Raw genomic sequence first — 21038 nt, forward strand, 5'->3', positions numbered from 1 at the left:
TCTCAAGACCCTTACAATAATTATAATGTCTATTCATCAAGTGGATCAGATGGAGGAAAAAACATTTATCTAAGTTGCATTTCTTATAAATTATCAGCTTGATTTACTTAATTAATACCTGTAATATTTACTTGTAGTAAATAATGTACTAAAATAAAACAAACTTTGTTTTTATAAAACTGAAAATATATTTTATGACATTAATATATGTAAAATAAAAAGACAACTTTGGTTTTAATCAATATCATTTCCCTCTATTCTATAATAAATAACACTTACAAATAATATGAGCCATTATTCAGAAATGTAAAAGATGTAAGTGTTTTTAATAGACAAATATTTGTACTGCAAAAATACTAAGAATTATATAGCTAGTATAACTTTAACTTCATAAAACTTTCTATTTTCTTTGATAACACTTTTAGGAATTCAATTTATAGAAACAGTCTGTGATGGCCATACCTTTGCCATGTTAAATAAGCTGATAGTGTTAGTCTATAGGTAAATTTGATAAGGCCTAGATCAGACTACTTTAGTATTTAGTCGAGTATGAACAATTTTTGGGCGGTAAATCCAAAAATTGTTTGTACTCAACTAAAATACAGAAGCTAAGCATAAGCAACTATTGTAACAAGTTGGCTTTAGAAACAATACAGATCCTCAAGTGTCCAAGTATATTTTGGTATAATAGCCAAAACGAAAATATAAAAAAATTCTTCATTGAAATCACAGAACAGAGAATCGTACAGAATGAGTCTTTACAAGTCGCACAATGAAGCCGGTAAAACACATTAAAAATAAATTTCACACATGTGTCACCTTGACATCTGCATAATGTTGCTATCTACCTTATACAAATTTTTTTCATGATTTATATTTCACTAAAAATATTAATATCTAGACTAATAAAAATCAATAACTACTCGTACCTATAAAAAAATACTCCATCTCATTTTTTAGGTTTTCTGAACAGTTTTTAAAATATCGAAAAACATAAGACACCATTTTTCTTGGATATTATTGAAAATTACTAATGCGACGCTTTGTGCTGTACTGAGTCAAGAATGTATTTGTTTTGAATTTGTATTTGGAATGGCTGCATCACTGCCACGTTCCGTGCGCTCTATCTGACTATAATTCTTTAATCTGTGATTGAAATAAGAAATCTATATAATAACTGATTTATTACAAACATACACACTTGGACAAACTTTCACGTTTAAAAGTAAAACTTCACACGCTTGAGTTGTGGAGTAAGTATAGCTTGGCAAGTTTGTTGATGACACTCCCATGATATGCGGGCGACGGGGGGAAAAACTGCGCGGTGTGAAATCTTGCGTTCGGGAAAGTGAGGTGCATCAGTCGTGAGTTTTTCATTCATCGCTATACGTCCCCCGGCCCGCGCGAACCATCGGGAGTGTTACGAACGAACTTGCCAAGCTATAGTAAATGTGTTACCAAAAGTGTAATCGAAATGATATCCAGTGAAGTGTCATCTGTAGTAAGTAACACTGCTACACCATACAACAAGAAACACACACAAGTACACAAGTGGTACACAAGTAGCGCCAAATCTGTTCAATCTTTTAATAGCATAATTAAAAACTATCTAGTAGAAGCTTCTGAAGTAAAGCAAATCCGTCACGAGAGATGGCGCTGATAACTGCTACTAATTTTCAAGTTTCTCTTTCATGCTCAGATCAATTACAAATGGACCGGTATCACACTCTAAATCACCAACAAAATTATCTGATGTTGCTTGAGGGGGAGAAACTCTTAGACTCACACATCGAAAAAATTTAACACCAACAAATGTATTGTGTGTCCTTTTCTCAACACACAGTACATTTATTGGTGTTAAACAGAGACTTAAGTGCACTGTGCATAAGCTTGTTACACAGAATATTCGATTACTTGATTAATGTTTTGCTGTTCCGGCTGAAGTATTTATTCTTTAAATTATTGTTTTTATTACAAATTTGATATAAGCAACTTAGAAATACTTACAAATTAAACGTAACTTTATCTTTTAGTAAACTAGAAGTTGTTGACCGCTTTTTATGCAATTTAACTACAGAATTCGGCATTTTTAGGGAGCTCTTTACACAATGAAAACGATCACAACAATGAAACATCGATTCTTTAACAACAGTTTTTATAAACACGTTACATTGTTGATTATTGATCTTTGACAGAGGGGTAACATCTAGCAGGTCAGGTCCTTTTGTAATTAGTCTGAGCTTTTATGTATTATTTTATTATTGAAAGAAGTTTCTCTTTTTTTTAATATCAGTGTGATTGTGGCTTACCATACAGTTCAGAATAAAATTATAGTAAGTACTTAAATTATAATTATACAAACAACTACTATCAAAAACTATGTAAAATTACAAACTAGATTTAATTTAAAAACGCAACATATTTATAAAAATAACGTTAACTTATCTAAAAAAGCATTTGTTATTTCTGTTTGGGTTACAATGATAAACAAAATTAATAATAATTAATAATAGATAAGTAAAAAAAATGTACATTAACCTACAAAGGAACGTCTTTAATGTAATTATGACTTACAATAATATCAGTATGATCAGATCAGGTCTGGTACTGCATATAAATTTATCCTTTAACTAGCAGACCCGGTCAAGCTTCGTTTTGACATAAGTGCACTTATTCTCTATCCCTACTCTACCCTTCTATACCTCTACCCCTACCCTACCCTACCCCACTCCTACGCTACCCCTACGCTACCCCTGGGCTACCCCTACGCTACCCCTACGCTACCCCTACCCTACCCCTACCATACCCCTACCCTACCCCTACCCTACCCTTACCCTACCCCTACCCTACCCCTACCGCTTGACTCTTAAACGTTTGTATGGCAAATAGAAAAGGGCAGTTTTTAGGGTTTTCCCGGATATTATTTGATTTTTTCTCACCTTTTAAACCTTCCCTATACCTCCACGAACATTTCAAGACCAAGATAAGATAAATCCGTTAAGCCGTTCTCGAGTTTTAGCGAGGCTAACGAACAGCAATTCATTTTTATATATATAGATTCTTGATGAAAATAATGAAGAGTATGGCTAATAAATCTTTAACTAAGCGAAACTTTTTTTGTTGAGAGCAAGTACATATAAAGCACACTATGTGTGGCTGAACCTCTTATTCTCTTGATTTTCAAACTACCCTCTGAAATATTAAGTTTGAGGTTTGAAATTAAAAATCTAGTTTCCTTTGAATAATATATCTTCTTAAGAATATTTTATATAATTCATACATTTACATAAAACATTAAAAAACAATTGCGCTATGATGTGACCAAGTGTATATACCCAGATTTATGTTCTACGAGTAGTGTCATGTGTTTTAATTAATTCTAAATTTCACTAGACAGGAGCAGTTCCTCCATACCCATATGGCCTCTATGTCTCCATACCCTATACCTCGCAATGTCCTTGCGAGTTACCATCCCAACAACCTGTTGAAAAGATAAAAAATATTGAAATACTATTAAACACCATCATCAGCCCATCATTTTATACATGGGACGATGATGATGATGATCATAAATACCTAGTGTTCCAAAAGACAACAGCATTTTTTAGAGATCGGCTAATAGAACGCCTTTAAATAGACTCGATTCGTGAAAAAGCTCGAGCCCTTCTTTTTTAGACTCGAGTCCTATTTTAGGGATTAATGATTTGTAGTCGTAGTTTAGAACTCAGGTTTTCTGGATTAAGACTAGGATTTTTATAGGAATGAAGATCTTTTACGCATTTTACAGTGAATGGGCAGAAATCGCTATTTAATATTTTATGTAACCATTTATGGTGTGTTTAACGATTTGTCTGCGTAAAGAAGCCGCCATTTTGAAATTTTTTATTCATGTAACGATTTCGTTCAAAATTTATATCGAATGGCGAAAACAGATTCTGAAGTAAAAAATAAAAAAGGGCGCCATTGAATTTTTTTATTCCTTCACCGATTTAGTTCAAAATTGATATATGGGCATTGCAAGAATAGCGAAAAGGGATTTTGAAGTAAAAAATAATAAAAAAGGTCACCAATTTGATTTTTTTTTATTCCTGTATTATTTCCGTTCAAAATTGATATTTGGGTATTGCAAGAACGGCGAATACAGTAAGTACAGTAATACATTAAGTTAAATTTAATATCCGATTTAGACTCGAGTCTAAAGAGCTATTCGGTCTATAATCCTGCAAGTGGCCAAGAGAAAGACAGTCCTAATAAAAATCGGTTGTCTGTAAAGTCGGTTTACTGACAATTGTTGAACGTGACAACGTCATAAGATAAAAATTTTAATAAAAAAAATACAACCGACTTCAAAACCTAAAAACGTACCCACTAAACTAAAAAGCGAAAAATAACATCATAATATGTTCTACCTGCTGATCAGTATGAAGGCGGTGCTAATCCGGTGATGTATTAATTCAAGCCATGTGAGTATCTTATAGATTTAGATTTTGCAGACAGTGTTGTTTCATGTGGTCCTGTCAAAAATGGCTTAAATTAAGACAACACCGGCTAAGCACTGCCTTCATACTGATCAGCAGGTAGAACATATTATGATGTTATTTTTCGCTTTTTAGTTTAGTGGGTACGTTTTTAGGTTTTGAAGTCGGTTGTATTTTTTTTTATTAAAATTTTTATTATTTTTCCATTTTTAGTGTAAAATTTCATCTCAAACGAATACATCAGACCTCTTATGACAGTCACAACCCACCACCACCACCACCAACCCACTTGGTACAAAATTCTCAGCAATACAAATTAATCACGCCCAAGCACAAGGTTGCTACCGTAAACCGTTAAGGGGTTCCCTTAATTGACCTTGGTCTTCATCATCAGACCCCTAATAATAGACACAACTCATCTAGGTAGAAAGTTCTCAGCAATACGAATTAATCAAGGCCAAACACAAGGAAGTTACTGAAAACTGTTAAGGAGTTCCCTTAAATTGTCCTTGGTCTTCATCACCAAACCCCAAAATGACAGTGACAACCTATCTATGTGGAAAGTTCTCATTAATAGAAATTAATCAAGCCCAAACACAAGGTAACTGCTGTAAATCGCCGAGGAGTTTCCTCGTCTGTTTTATGACTCCATCATCAGATCGATTTTAAATCTATATGAAATTGTAGTGCTTAAAAGTACTAAATGGAAAAGTTTACGAACACAATAGACACCCATATAATTTTCGAAAGTTCCCCTCAATTTCTCCAGGATTCCATCATCAGATCTTGACATGATGGCAATGGGACCAAATGGGGACTATACCATTTCAAACAAAAAAAGAATTTTTGAAATCCGTCCAGGCGTCTTTGAGTAATCGGTGTACATACATAAAAAAAAAAAAAATACCGACCGAATTGAGAACCTCCTCCTTTTTGAAGTCGGTTAATGATGGAATGGTTGCATTTCTCAAAGGAAAATGTTCGTTTTTCCAAAATACTGTTTAATAATCTTCATAGACCAGAATATACTTTATTTCTTGTAAAAAAGTTGGCAACCCTAGAGCGAAGCGAAGCATGACGTCATCTTTTTTCGAGTGTGCAGCTGGCTCCATCGAGACAAAAACAGCTAAAAGACTCGAGTCTTTTGGAACATAACGAATACCTCGTTGAGATCGTTGACGATGGGCAGGTGCCGCAAGCCGAGCGCGCGGAACAGGCGGAAGAGCCGCGGCAGCGACGCGCGGTGCGGCAGCGTGTAGGGCGACGGGTTCATGAACGGCCGCAGATCTATCGTACATGTCTTCTCCCAATCTGATATTTCCAACTGCAATAAGGTACAGGTATTAGATTTAGCGTTCCGGTAGATACTCAGACCAATTATTGTATAGGACCTGCCTCGCTAGACGTTACTATTTTGTCAAAGTATATGATCAACGATCTAATGCGATTATAAAAACTGTCTCTATAGAATCGATGTTAAATAGTTGTAATCGTGGCAAAAACTTCTAGTTTTGTATAAGATATATACCAAATCTAAGCTTGTTTTCCTCAGAAAATGACAGACAATTTTGTTCGTGACTATGAGTGCGATACAGGTCCTTCTATAATTGGTCTGAGGGTAGAGATACGATGTCGTGTAGAAACCGAAAGGGGTGTGCATTTTCATCCTTCTCCTAACAAGTTAGCCCGCTTCCATCTTAGATGGCAGCATCACTTTCGTTGCTATGGGGAAAAAAGAGAGTGTGTACACAAAATTATCTTGTCTTAAAAACCATAATTTTATTACCAGTCCTTTATAATATACGAGTAGAATAAGATACCTAATTTGACCCAAATAGAGATGATGATACTTTTATAAATTGTATATAAATTAGGAGTATGCTAACAGTAAAGAAATTTTGTAAAAGTAGGGTCAGATTTGTGCTATCGCGGATCCCTGAAAAACGCCCCATACAAAACGATTTAATGACGTCGTAGGTCATAATGATCGTTAGATTAGTATGGCCGTTCAAACAAAATTAGTAATATCATTGTTATTTGTGCGTTTATGTTTATAGTTCATTTATTTAAAAATGTCACATTTAATATAAGGAAGCTAAAACTATATGAATTTTCATCTAATTACGATAAAAAATTTTCAAAGATTTTGAAATTTTATAATCTCATTTACTTTGCAAATATGCAGACAATCTTTGCTTTTTATGTATTAATTAGTTAACATTGGCCTTATTTACCCGAATGTATCATAAAAATCAATATATTCAAACATAGTCCTTGACGAATATTGTGTATTATTTGCGGATGACATTTCTTAATTATTATCTTTTTCAAATGACATTAACTTAAATGACAAATTAAATAATCTACTCAATGACATAATTAAATGGATGAATGTTCATAATTTAGAAATAAATTTTAATAAGACGAAAATAATTCAATTCAGACCATATCAAAAAACAGAATTAAATATCAAATTTTCCTATAATGACATAAATATTGAATGTGTTGACAGTTTAACTTTTTTAGGTATAGAAATTGTCACTCATTTAAATTGGAAAAATCATATACACAAAACGAAAAATAAATTATCGAAATTTATATATGGACTTAAAGAATTAAAAAGAACCACTGACATGAAAACTGCATTAGCTGCATTTTATGCCTATGGGTACGCGTGGTTAAGGTATGGGGTAATCCTTTGGGGAAATAGCACAAACGCCCAAGATTTGTTTATACTTCAAAAAAAGTGTATACGCATCCTCGTACATATAAGTAAGACTGAATCATGCCAACCGTATTTCAAACAACTAAAAATATTGACCCTGCCCTGCATATATATTTTTGAAATATGTAAATTTGTGAGAAAAAATTTTCATTTTTACGAAAAAGTCGAAAACTCTTATAAACCACGGCGCTTCCGCGAAAAAAACGAAAATAAACTAATTTACCCTTTTTCAAAATTAATACTCCACAGCTCCGGCCCATACGCAATGTCAATAAAAAATTACAACAACCTTCCAGACCGTATACGTAATGAGGCGAAAGATATTGCTTTCAAAAAGAAATTAAGGGACTTTCTGGTCGAAAAGTGCTATTACACGGTAAATGACTACTTGAATGATAAATAAAAACAAAAAATAAAATCGGTCTCCCTATCACTCACTTGACAAAAGGCTACGCCCAAACTGGGTATCCATAACTTGCATTATGTAATAAAATGTAACTTGTAATTATTATTATTATATTGTATAATGTAATGTATGGTATTGCTTGATATTAAATAAATAAATAAAATAAATAGTCATCATCCCCATTGTCTTTTAGTTAATAACTTAATTATTATAATTCTGCCTTTCATTATCCGTCAGTAACAATACACAAACCCTTTTTCTGATAAAGATTGAAATAATTAGTGACAATAATTATCATACCTCCTCTATAGACGGATATCTGGGATACTCCTTTCTGAACATGTTCATGTCGACATTGAAGTTGGACCATGTTGTGTTGGCGTTCTCGTTGTATATCTTGTTCTGTAGCAGGACTATCAGCTGAGACCGCAGTATCATACCTCTTAGCCTCTTGTATGTGGTCACTTCAGCCTAATAACATAAAATTGAAAATTTTGAAAGACCCCCCGAATATCATGATATTATTAATTACTCTCTCGATCAAGTCATCAATATTCTCTTTCAGTAAGCTTTCATTTGAGACCCCACTCGAGTATATTTGTAGAGATTCGGTTGTCCTTCCGCACTTTCACCCCCCATAACTTTTAAACGGCTCAACCGATGTCAATATCATCTTAATTATATATTATACTCAGATTTGAATTATGATAGTTATCATAACTCCAAGCTTTTTAGTATTGCGGATTAACTCTAACCTTGCTGCTGCCATTTCCCTTGTTGAGCTCCTTTATGAAGTTATCAACAACTATCTCTAAGGATGGATAGAGTACTTCTTTTGTAATAATTTTTTCTACAAAGAAATTTAAAAGGCAAAAGCCGCTTCTGACATTGCATCTAAAAAATGTCAAAAAGACACTGACGTTTTGATACCAGACTGACAGCTCAGCTAGTCCAAACTGAAATTCGACTGACACTACAACTATATTCAGGGCTCGGAAAAGTTTTAGGTTGAAATTGAAGGAGCCATCGGAATTCTACAAACACACCCTAAATATAAACGTATCAGAGAATTTGAGTCGAGGTTTCAATTCCTTATACAATATTTGGCAGGTGCACATATCTAGAGCTGAGAGGAAGAACAAGGAAGACTGAAAAGAAATGAATCATAAGAAGACCGAAACATAGTAAAATACTTTTTACAACAAGATGAAAATAACAGCTAAAAAGTGCACGCAATAAAAGAAATGCAAAACGAGTTGTTACATGGAGGTCCTAGAAAGACTTACATCGTCAGCTAACGGCGGGTCGACCACAGGGAAGCCATTGTACGAGACCACCCGCAGAAGTTCCACAATGTGGCCGACGTTCTCGACGGTGCGCAGAGTGAAGACGGGGTGCGACATCACCTCGGACGCGTAGATGTTGTGCGCCAGCGGCGGAGGCTCCCAGGGGAGTAGCGGGACGCCGGCCAGCTGGATGTGGATGTCATATATACCCTGGAAATAAACATGCATTTTAGGAAGCTGAACGTTTTGTTTTGTTTCATAATAGTCACGATTGCCTATTCAAAGTCAAAATTCGTTTATTTCAAATTGGCTTAGTATACAAGCTTTTTCGAAACGTCAGGTAATAATATTAAACTTAAGATAATGGTCATAATAATTATTCGAAAACTTAAAATTAAATTTACGAGGGTTCCAAACGCGCCTTGGTTCGAGAAGAGCTGTGTGGTGGACAGTAGTACCCGAAAAAAGGACCACAACACGAAGAGTCGCTTAATGGAGTGACCTTTAACTAGAAACATTATCTGCTATGAAAAATTCAGTTTATAGTCAAGCGATCACTGATGTAACTGAACACAAAAAAAAAAAGTTCCACACCATTGAACAATAGGTATATATGTAGCCTATCATGTAATACATTTTATTTCCAAGCAATTTTGTCGTTTATGTAATCATTGACATTATAATACGACTTTTCTAATAAGCTTACGTTTAATAAAAACTTTGAACTTATTGAGAGACATGCCATTGGTTTCATGTGGCAGTTTATTATTTATTGGCAAGCTCATCATCACCATCACTAGTTGACGAACACTTACTGCAAAACATAAGCCTCATAGGGACTTCCAAACAACACAGTTTTAGAGATGCCACCATCTAGCGATAGTAAACATTTTTTAAACACCAAGGGTATGATTTACAAGTTCTAGATATATGATTAATTTCTTAAGGATGTGCAACACGTTGGAGATCTGCCCCTCAGTCTCGATGCTGTTGGCAATGAGCAATAACGTCATCCTCAACCCCTAAGTTGAACATACTAAGTAGCGTTAAAGTAGCAAACAACTAACCTCATTGAAGAAATCCCCTGTCCACTTGGCTACGACCAAGGTGATGATGATGGGCAACGCGTTGGAGATCTGCCCCGTGGTTTCAATGATGATAACAGTGAGCGATATCGTCATCCTCACCACGCCGCCAAGTTGCGCCGCTGCGCCGACAAGCGCGTATTTCGCTGGGTTTACAGTCTGTACACATCAATCAGATCCATTTATCATCAAGTAGACTCTCGACACTGAATTGAGGCTATTCGCCCTCGGAACAAGCAGTAATGTAGATCCTGATCTGATCACATATATACTGTATAGTGAGTAAGATTGGCAGAGATATGGTCAAATGCTAAGAGCGATTACGTTGAGGAGAGAAGATGGAAGAAAAGAGAAAATAAGTAGAGTTCGCTGGAAGACATGTGTCAAGGTGACTTCGGAATCAAGAGGAAGTTTAGTCCGTGCGAATTGGACACGCTCTGCCCAAATCAGCAGTAGTCCAGAAGGGACATTTCCTCCTCAGATACAAAGACAAGATACACTATACGCAATCGCAACAGTCTAGTTTGTCAGCAATAAATAAGTCTCCCAACGCTTTGGAAAGCATATTCTACCGAGAAAAGCCAAAAAGAAACTCGACAGTTCTTTCCCTTAGAAACATATCTAATTTACAGCTCATGTCATCCTATAATCTGTGCAGAAAAAAACACATTTAATCGTTAACACGATTCTAGTTTTCCAGGCATGGTCCGCCTCTAGTAGGCCTAAAACGCATCATGACATAACTGACAAGAGAAAGCTTATAGATAAAAGTCCTTCATAAAGAATGATTAAAAGAAAACAAGATCGCTATCTTTTGGGACGTGTGTTAGGCCTATATAGTGGTTCTAGTACACTTACATTAGAAGGCAGCATATATTGTATCAGTATCGCAAGCATTCTGCCCCATGCGGCGCCCGTCAGCAAGTTCGGTATGAACAGTCCACTGGACACGGCCAGGCCGAAGGTCCAAGTGGACAACAAGAAGTAGCATATCACGAACACCAGCAGCGACAAGGGCTTGTACGAGCCCATCGGGTCGTGTAGAAACGACCGCACTGACGCCTCGGGCGTTTGGAACCATATCGCCGCCATTGTGTTGTATTCGCCGTCCGCGCAGAAAAGCTGTAAGTTAATTAATAAAAATAGAATGAAAAATCATTTTTATTCATCATTATCAAACCACATTAGGCTTTTTTATTTTTTTATTCTTTACAAGTTAGCCCTGGACTACAATCTCACCTGATTGTAAGTGATGATGCAGTCAAGATGGAAGCGGACTAACTTGTCAGGAGGAGGATGAAAATCCACACTCCTTTCGGTTTCTACACGACATCGTACCGGAACGCTAAATCGCTTGGCGGTACGTCTTTGTCGGTAGGGTGGTAGCTAGCCACGGCCGAAGCCTCCCACCAGCCAGAACCGGACCAATTAAGAAAACCTTAATCGGCCCAGCCAGGGATCGAACTCTGCGCCACAGAGGCCGTCAAAAATGTCATGTCTAGTGTGGGCGTTTAAACGCGTCAACCATCACTTCGACTGTTTGATCTTCTATCAACTGTTACGCATTTCAATCTAATTGTGAACTTGAGTGAAATACAAGTCTAAAGGTATTTGGTCCGAGGCACGGCAGTATTACCTGCAATGGTACTTTAGTAGGGTCCTCCCCCAACGGGCGGCAGTCGTCCAACACGAACATCATGAGGAACCCGCAGGTCGCCGTCACGGCCGCCACCAGGCACGCCTCCACCACGCGTAACCATGGTGACCTTATGTATCTGACAAACAAACCAATGTCACGTTTTTTTTTAATCTAAATACAGTAGAACCCGCTTAAGACGATCACGCTTAAAACGATTTCTCGCATAATACGTCATTTTTTATACCTTTCCTAACGCTTAATACGATTTGTCACCCCGTTTAATACGCCTACAAGTCACACGCGTGTAATTCCAAATGCGATAAATAAATCACAACAGATAGATTAGGACATCATAAAGGTTCTTAAACAAGGTTGCAGGACAAGACTAATACATGATATCTTAAAGAACTGAAATACCGTGACAGCAAATGTCCCTTGACATGATGCGATTCTGAACTGAAAATTTCGAAGACGCACTGCAAAAGTAAAATTTAATTGAAAATTTCGTAATTGCTAATGCATCAAAATATTTTTGATACTCTATAATGATCATACCAGATATAAGTGATTACTATAATTAGGTTGTCTTTACACAAATTTTAATTTTTATAACTATGTATGTGTAGATTAGTCGTTATATTTTTCATATCCCGTATAATACGCTTTCCCGTCTAAGACCCGTTTTAGTTGGGTCCCTGCGAAATCGTATTAAACGGGTTCTACCGTATATGTAACTCAAAGGTGACTGACTAAATAGTGATCTATGAACGCACAGCCCAAATCACTGGACGGACCGGGCTGAAATTTGGCATACACGTAGATGTTATGGTCTTTCTTAGCAGCTGCCTACCGCTAAGCAAGGGTTTTGGTCAATTCTGCCTATCCCCAGAGGGATAAAATAGGGATGACAGTTTGTAAGAAACTTTGACAAATTTAAAACGATCGGGCTGAGACTTTGCATGCATAAAGCTACTATGATGTAGGCATCCCCTAAGAAAGGATTATTATCCACCCCTAGGGAGTAAAATTATTATTATAACTAACCTTATACGAAACACGGACAATCTGTAGTTGATGTAATTCCACAGAGCGCCTAGAACGCCGCCGACCATTCCAAAGAACATGAACACTGGCAGCTCGTAGAACTGGAACGGGAATGGTTCCATTTTGCCGAGATTCAGTAATCCTATAAATACAACAACAAAAAAACATTTTTAAATTCCCCAATTCCTAAAAAACCCAATCCTAGATCAGTTCTGCATCTGATTGGATTTTATTAATGGATACATAAATGCAAAAACATTTCTGAGGAGATCTGCAGAAGAACCAAAGTCACCGACATAGATCAACGAGTCGCGAAGCTGGAGTGGTGCTGAATGGATGAAGGTGATGGAATGGCGACGACATCAAGGGAGTCCGCAGGTATTCCTTGGATGCAGGCGGCTCAGGATCATAATATTTGAAAGTCCCTACAAAAGTCCTGCAGTGGACGTCTGTCGGCTGCTAATGCTATGATGACGAAAAACATTCTTCATAAAATTACAGATGACGTAGCTATTTTGGAGTGTGCGAGAGTTTTACCAGCAAAATCTTTCTATAACTTGCATAAAGACCTCTCTAAAACTGCAGAAATTCGACATTAGAACGGGTATCCAAAGCTGCTCTAGTAGGATCTTGCCATTCGGCTAGGCAGGGAGAACAACACGAGCGGAGAAGGGGAGTGTTAATCGCTATTCATATCTAAATCGATATTAATTATAAACGTCATGAAACAATAATTTATAGACCTTCATGTCCGACAGCTTTTTGGCCTGTATTGTCAGGAAATATTTAAAAATAAAATTTTTATATACTTTTACTTCTTTTCAATCTAGTAGAAGGATAATGAACCATTTAAATAAATGTTTCAGTATATATTTACCTGGATAGCTCAACTCTCCAGGATGTCCGTGATACGCTGAAAGCGCAATATTGAGCGTGAACGTCGACACAACTGTTCCGAAGAACGTCCTCCATGTTAGACCTTGATTCCAGAAACTTGTGCCTTCCTCTAATGAAAATAGCACTCCACCTGCAAATTATGTTTTGTTAATTACCTTATAAGAGCAGTGATAGCCCAGTGGATATGACCTCTGCCTCCGATTCCGGAGGGTGTGGGTTCGAATCCGGTTCGGGGCATGCACCTCCAACTTTTCAGTTGTGTGCATTTTAAGAAATTAAAAATCACGTGTCTCAATCGGTGAAGGAAAACATCGTGAGGAAACCTGCATACCAGAGAATTATCTTCATTCTCTGCGTGTGTGAAGTCTGCCAATCCGCATTGGGCCAGCGTGGTGGACTATTGGCCTAACCCCTCTCATTCTGAGAAGAGACTCGAGCTCAGCAGTGAGCCGAATATGGGTTGATGACGACGAATTACCTTATACGGAAATGTATAAATAACAAACGGACCCTCACGACTTCGTCCGCTTTTTGCCGTCCTTAATCTGGCCGTTGCAAAACCCCCTACCAAATTTCATCTTTGATAGATTACGATATTTCGTATTTCGACCTTCCGCTTTAGAAGAGCCGTGATAGCCCAGTTTATATGACCTATGTTTCCGATTCCGGACGGTTTGGGTTAGGATCCGGTCCGGGGCATGAACCTCCAATTTTCAGTTGTGCGCATTTTAAATTTCGGTTTCTACAACGAACCGGAGCGCTAAATCGCTGGGCGGTACGTCAATGCCGGTAGAGTGATAACTAGGCACGACGGAAGCCCCCCACCAGCCAAAAATATTGGTTTACCTATACCTTATCAACCGATAAACGTCCACTGCTGGAAATAGGCCTCTTGCATGGACCTCCAAGCACAACGATCTCGAGCCTCCAGCATCCAGCAGCTACCTGCAACCCGCTTGATATCCTCGGTCCACCTAGTGGGTGGTCGACCAACACTGCACTTTCCGGTGAGGGGTCGCCATTCCAGCACCTTTGGACCCCAACATCCATCGGCTCTTCGAACTATGTGGCCTGCCCACTGTCACTTCAGCTTCGCGACTCGCTGAGCTATGTCAGTGACTTTGGTTCGTCTGCGGATCTCCTCATTCCTGATTCGATCACGCAGAGAAACTTGAAGCACAGCTCGCTCCATCGCCCGCTGAGTGATTTTGAGCCTTCTAATGAGGCCTATAGTCAGCGACCAAGTCTCGGATCCTTTCGGTTTACCTATGGGAGCGCCAAAAGCCGCAGAGACGCCGGCAGCCGCGCCACCGGACACGAAGTCCCGTTTCTCGTGGTCCTCCCTGAAGTACTGGAATATCTTGAAGTCCTTGTTGAAGGTGGTGCTCTTGCCTTGCGATATGCCCGCCGCCACCACGGCCCCGCTGTGTATCATAGGACCTTCCTATAACCGTACACAAGGTCCATTGGTCAAGTTGGACAGTGTATCATATAGCAGACATTTATCAGTATACTAGCTGACGCCACGCGGTTCCGCTCGCGTGGTTCTCGTTCTCGTAGAGATACAGAGATAATATATTGCCTATAGCCTTCCTCGATAAATGGGCTATCTAACAATGAAATGATTTTTCAAATCGGACCAGTAGTTCCTGAGATTAGCGCGTTCAACCAAACAAACAAAAAAACTCTTCAGCTTTATAATATTAAATATAGATAAGTATAGATTTACGTCAATAATGTTTTTTTCTCCTGATTGTGTAAGTACCATAGGCTCCTCAACAGCGTCAATGGGAGGTTAGGGCGAACCCAGAAGCATTGCCTGATGGGGCCAGAAGGCAGAAGCAGAGCAGTTAGGCTGGCTGAGTTTATTGTGGGCTCTTCTCTTCTTCAAGGCGCGTTTGGAATCCTCGTAACTTTAACTTTAATTTTTCGAATAAATATTATCACCATTCTCTTAAGTTTAATATTATTACCTGACGTTTCGAAAGAGCTTGTAAACTAAGCCTATTTGAAATAAATGAATTTTGACTTTGACTTTGATACAACTCTCTAAAGGCGTCTTCTTTGAGACCTCAGCTTAGGGCCGCTTGGGAAGGATTACCCATTGGTCGGGGTTCGATCCCATGTCCCAGCTATTGAGGGTTTAAGCTTTCTAAGCACAATGTTACCTTTCCTCCAGCTAGCCCGCCAACTACGGCGGTTATAACACCAACCGCCTTGACGAAGAGGGTTTTGATCCTCACCACTCGAGACACTTTGACTCCATTCAGGTAACATTTTACTTGGGGAATACCACTACCAGCTGCTACGGGCTAAAAATACAAATAATCTTTAAGAATAATATGTACTCACTTAACTTACTCTAAATAAACTACAGAAAAGTGAACTCTGAAATGCTCTGAATTATAATATTTATTCATCATCATCATATCAGCCCATAGACGTCCACTGCAGGACATAGGCCTTTTATAGGCTTTTCCAAACATCATGATACTGAGCCACCTGCATCCAGCAAATCTCTGCGACTCGCTTGATTCATTCATTGTTCCAATTTAATTTTCATGAAAAAGGACCAATCTTATGAATAGGACCAAAATCGGTTTCGCAATTTTGTGTTAAATTAAAAAAAAACTGAAATATGTCTGTTGAAGATTGTTCCATTTTTATGTTAAAAAAATTATTTCTAAATAAAAAATATCATAAGTTCATGAACATCTGATTGTGATATTGTAATGTAGAAAAATCAAGAGCCCTACACAATGTGGAATACTAAATATAATACAAATACATTTAGATATTCTATTTTTCGTAGACTATGGTTAGGTTGAGGTGAGGTGAATGGTGGCTAAACAACAATTATTTGTAAATCTATCTATTTTTTTTTTTAAAAGAATATTTGCCATATCTTTTTTAAATATGACCAATATTTCCATTCCCCTCTAACTAGTCAGGAAAGACTGTGGAGTGGATATGACAAAAGACCAATGGAGCGGGTATCGAACTTCCACCCCTCTGTGATGAGTCCAACCGCTCTTACCGTTGAGCTATTGAGGTTCTAAATCACTCTGATAGGTAATGAGTTTCTCATGGTTTCTGCTGATGTTCTTTTAGTTTACACATAGAAATGTGTTAGTACTACATCTAAAGCCAAACCATTTTCCCAAAATAAAACGTCTACAGGGAAAACATACTGATAATAATTATTAAATAAACAAGTACATACCTCAACATATGCTACTAACATGGATCCAATGAACACAACACAAATATTAGATAACACCCACAGAAGGTATGGAATGTATAATTTATCTAACATTACATATGTGTCAACAGCTGAAATTGGAAAGTCAAGAAAATTATTATATTTATTAGACATGTACTTTTCAATAACAATAAACTAGCAGTACTGGGAGAATTCTGAAGTTTTTAATGATCTTCATTATTTAGTTTTTTTTATGAACCACAAACTCAAGTGCTCTAAGCAAAACAAGGCTTGAAATGTGTCTTGATCAGGCTTTTTTACTAACAGTGTTATTATTACAACTAGCGAACGCCTCGTCGTCTGCTAGTTTCCATTCCTGTGAGATTAAGGGGATAAAATATAGCCTATGGACACTCACAAATAATGTGGCTATTATAATGTGCAAGTTTTTGTTAATACGATGTTTAGAAAGGATACATTTCTTCAGCTGTTTGTATTTTATTTTTGAGAACTCCTCTATGCATATGTCTATTATAAAAGCTATGAGAGCTGTGATAACTCCGATAAGTAGAACAATAACCCATCTTGCTATATCCTTCCATACAATAAATGCGTAGCCTCTTTTCCGTTCTTCGTCCAGCAGTAAGTGGTTTTCACATGTGTCATAATCTAAACTCTGTAAAAAATATTATATCTTTAATTTTTTTATTGTAACTAATATTATTGTTATAATATTAGTTTATACACCTTTATCAGCTTACGACATAGCCATGCTTCTTTTCCAATAGAAGGGGTAAGTAGTGTGCTAGTTTGGCAACTTCGCTTGTAACACTCCTGATGGTCTGCGCAGGCCGCCACCACTGATGCACCTAAAATCCCTGCACGCACGATTTCACACCCGCGCAGCCTTTCCCCTAGTCGCCCGCATATCATGGGAGTGTCATCAACCAACTTGCCAGACTAGATGTAAGCTCTTGTCACACAACACCACACATCCATCTCAACATACATATTTTCTACTATCCAACCATCCAACATTCTGATTCATACAGCACTACAGGTCTTACAACAATTTTGTATATTTTATCTTTAAGTCGAAAGGGCATTTGAGGGTCACTCAAGGCTCATTCAGGGGTTATTAAAAAGTAATCAGACAATATAGTTGAGAATACCATATTCTCACAAAAGTAATATGTCTGATTGTTTATTGGTTTTTTCAAGATTTAGAAAAAAGTTGATTAGTAAGTTTTAGTAATAACATATAATAATATTATAAAGAAAAAATTAATAATAATCTAACCTCATATTTGGCTGACAGGGTGTTCATAGAGCCAGGTTCAATTTTCTGTATTGGTTGTCTTCTCCTAACACCATGACTACCTTGCAGTTCATCTTCCACAGTTTCCTATGTAAATAACTTATATTAGATCATTCATTGTCATTAACCTTAAAGTACCAATGTGTGGTCTGACAGAGACTTTGACTATTCAAAAAGTCTAGCTACATGTTAGCGATGACCAATCCTCTCCAACTCCTCTCTACCCCTCGGGTTGACGCCCAGAAGCGTTCATGGAGAGTAGGAAAAGTTAAGAACCCGTACTCTGCTCACTTTTTAGCATGAGTCTCCTCTCAGAATGAGAGGGACTAGGCTAATAGTCAACCATGCTGGCCGAATGCAGATTGACAGAATTCACACAGATGAGATTTGAAAAATATAAAAAATTCCTCAGGTATTCAAGTTTTCTCAGGAAGTTTTTCCATCACCAAGTATGGTCTTACCCCCCTTCCTTTTCAAATATATTTAGATGTTGATAATAGGGACTGATGGTTTAACATGTTCTTTGGAATATGTCATATATATAATAAACGATTTTTCATTAAATTCAATTTTTTTTCATTTGTACCAACTGAGCCAGAACTGATGTCAGAAGACACTTTGAACAGCGGGACATAATATAATCAATTAAATCAAACACAACACTCATGTAACCAAAAGCTGTTAAAAATAAAAGGCTATTTTATTTATTTATTTATTTATTTACCAACTGAGCACAGCTTAAGTCGCCAGTGTCAAGTAAATGGAAGGAACAAAGAAGATTGTTTGGTGTGGCCTGTGGGCTGGCAAAAACATTTTACACTGTTACCTGAATATCACTTGTGTGGTTCAGTTGAGTATAGTTAGAGCTGCTGGGAACTTCACTGCTCACTAGCGGAGCAGTGTCCGATGTTGTCTCACTTACAGTCTCTTCCATAATTTGTGTAGTACTATTGCTCATATTTATAATTTTTTTCTTATGTTTATCTCTCACAAAGTGGAAATATTGCAGTGCATTATTATTATGGGTAGTAAGGTTTTTTTACACTATAATTGAATTATACAAATAATACAATTTAAATAGTAATTTGTGCACATTATTTATCAAAACACGCTTTACACAATAGAAAAACACGAAAACCGATTTTTTAGTAAGAGAATAGAATTTCTCACAAACGTCAAATGAAGGAATTACTGTCATGTCAAAGCTGTCAATGTCAAATCACATCACATCACACTTCACAGCAGTAAATATGTTCCTTGCTTCACAGCACGCTGCACGGCACAGAAGAGTTAGGAACGTCAAACTAAAAAATCATAGATATTTGATTTGAAAATAGATGAATGTCATAATTAGGGATGTCTGTTAAGTGCATTAGATGTCGATACAGATAATCGATTTCTCATTTCATTAACGATTTTATGCATGTTAAAATTATTTGAATGGTTAAAAAGGAAAATTGAGGCAAGCTGATAGATCTTTGTATGATAATATGAAATAAATCATCTGTACAATCATATAAAAAAAAAACATTCATACATTTTAATTTTATACTGTTTGAAACTTGAAAATTACGTGAATTATGTAGGTTATATATTCTTGTCGTAATATCTATACATTATCGCATTTTTAAACATTAAATATTATCCTATTTAGTATGAGTGATAGCAGAAATCACTTGACAACGTTATCATTTTATCAGTATGTCAACTGTTGAACTACTAGCGCCACTACTAGCATACACAGGCAATAATCAGCGTACCGTAAACAATGGTGTTTAGCTGTGTGTGTGTAGCTTGCTCGCTCGTTTGGTTGACAATCGCGATGTGATGTATTCTACATCATCGCATGCTGAGTTATATTTTCATCAAATCTTTTTAATTTTTATATTAGTTAACACATTTTTTTCTAAATGTTCTCTTTCGTTGTGGTTACGTTTCTCCGTTTTGATTTCTAAATATGTGTAATTTGCCGCCGAAGTTCCATTCAGTGTGTCGCCTTTGTTTATCATTCTGTGGCGATAATTGCAGTGATGTTAAACTTCCAATATTCGACCGTGATAAGGATAAATCACGACTTTCCGAGATGATAATCACATATTTGTCACTAATGGTAACTAATTCGCAACATTATTTCGATTCAGACGTGTAAATGATGTGTTATTCTCGTGTGAAAGTTTAGCATAAGCGTAGGAGATTGTGGATACTGATAAGCGCCATTAACTTTCTCGCGGGTGTTGGGTATTTTCGCATTGTGATATCATATTACGGCCCACGCGTCGAGTGCCCGAGCGTATGACTAATGTCGTTCGTGGAAGTGATAGGCACGGCGGGTGGCACGCACGCTGCATCTCCGCCGCTCTGATAACAAAGAAGCGCACGGAGATCACCTCTCGCGAGCGGCCGAGTCCGTCTGTCTGTCCGTCGGCCCGTCGCGAGCATGCTTTATGTTAGGACTCGATAGTAAACAACATCCTACATTCTAAACCTTTCACATTTACATCCTGCTGCTATTTTGGGAAGCAATATTTTCTAAATATAGCCATTCATAGTGTTCGAGGGAGAACATCGTTTGCCCTTTCAATGTTATCTCAACTTGCCTAGATCATAGATACATAACAGGTTTATTAGGTTTTTTTTTATATTATAGAGTTATCAGATTTTCTAATGATGAATCATCATTTATGATTACACTAGTAAAGGTCACTGGCCACATCATCTCACAGTCATGGAGATGTTGTGAAACTAATATGTTATTTGTATCTAATGTGGGAAATGTTTTAGGTGTCACCTGAAGATATGCTGCCGCAGGTGGTTTGTGGAAGTTGTGCGAGCAAACTTGATGAGTTCCACACATTTAGAGAGTTGTCCCACAAATCAGAGAGACTACTGGTCCAATTTGTACAGTATGCCAACTCGCTGACTGGTCCAAAAGAGGTGAGACTTTTATAAAAAATATAT

The 21038-nt window shown here is 37.2% G+C and overlaps 2 protein-coding genes across 2 annotated transcripts in view; one reads left to right on the top strand and one right to left on the bottom strand.

Annotated features, from left to right (window-relative positions):
• Positions 1–164: 164 nt before the first annotated feature.
• Positions 165–19279, bottom strand: LOC112044768 (H(+)/Cl(-) exchange transporter 7). The gene is made up of 15 exons (XM_024080724.2): positions 18907–19279; positions 18063–18167; positions 17240–17438; positions 16784–16893; positions 15729–15872; positions 14827–15004; positions 13541–13690; positions 12664–12805; positions 11617–11755; positions 10839–11102; positions 9963–10139; positions 8896–9105; positions 7910–8080; positions 5641–5802; positions 165–3481 (listed from the first exon to the last, which is right to left on the bottom strand). The coding sequence occupies exons 1-15, from the start codon at positions 19036–19038 to the stop codon at positions 3380–3382; spliced, it is 2385 nt and encodes a 794-aa protein (XP_023936492.2). The 5' UTR covers positions 19039–19279; the 3' UTR covers positions 165–3379.
• A 543-nt stretch (positions 19280–19822) lies between these two features.
• Positions 19823–21038, top strand: part of LOC112044803 (zinc finger transcription factor Trps1) — a 47563-nt gene continuing 46347 nt past the window's right edge. Inside the window, exons 1-2 of the mRNA XM_052884301.1 lie at positions 19823–20190; positions 20862–21014. Of these exons, the coding sequence (XP_052740261.1) occupies positions 20038–20190; positions 20862–21014 (306 nt within the window). The 5' untranslated portion in view covers positions 19823–20037. The remainder of the gene's footprint in view (positions 20191–20861; positions 21015–21038) is intronic.

The sequence above is a fragment of the Bicyclus anynana genome, chromosome 11 (assembly GCF_947172395.1).
Source record: "Bicyclus anynana chromosome 11, ilBicAnyn1.1, whole genome shotgun sequence".
In the NCBI taxonomy this organism is placed as follows: Eukaryota; Metazoa; Arthropoda; class Insecta; order Lepidoptera; family Nymphalidae; genus Bicyclus; species Bicyclus anynana.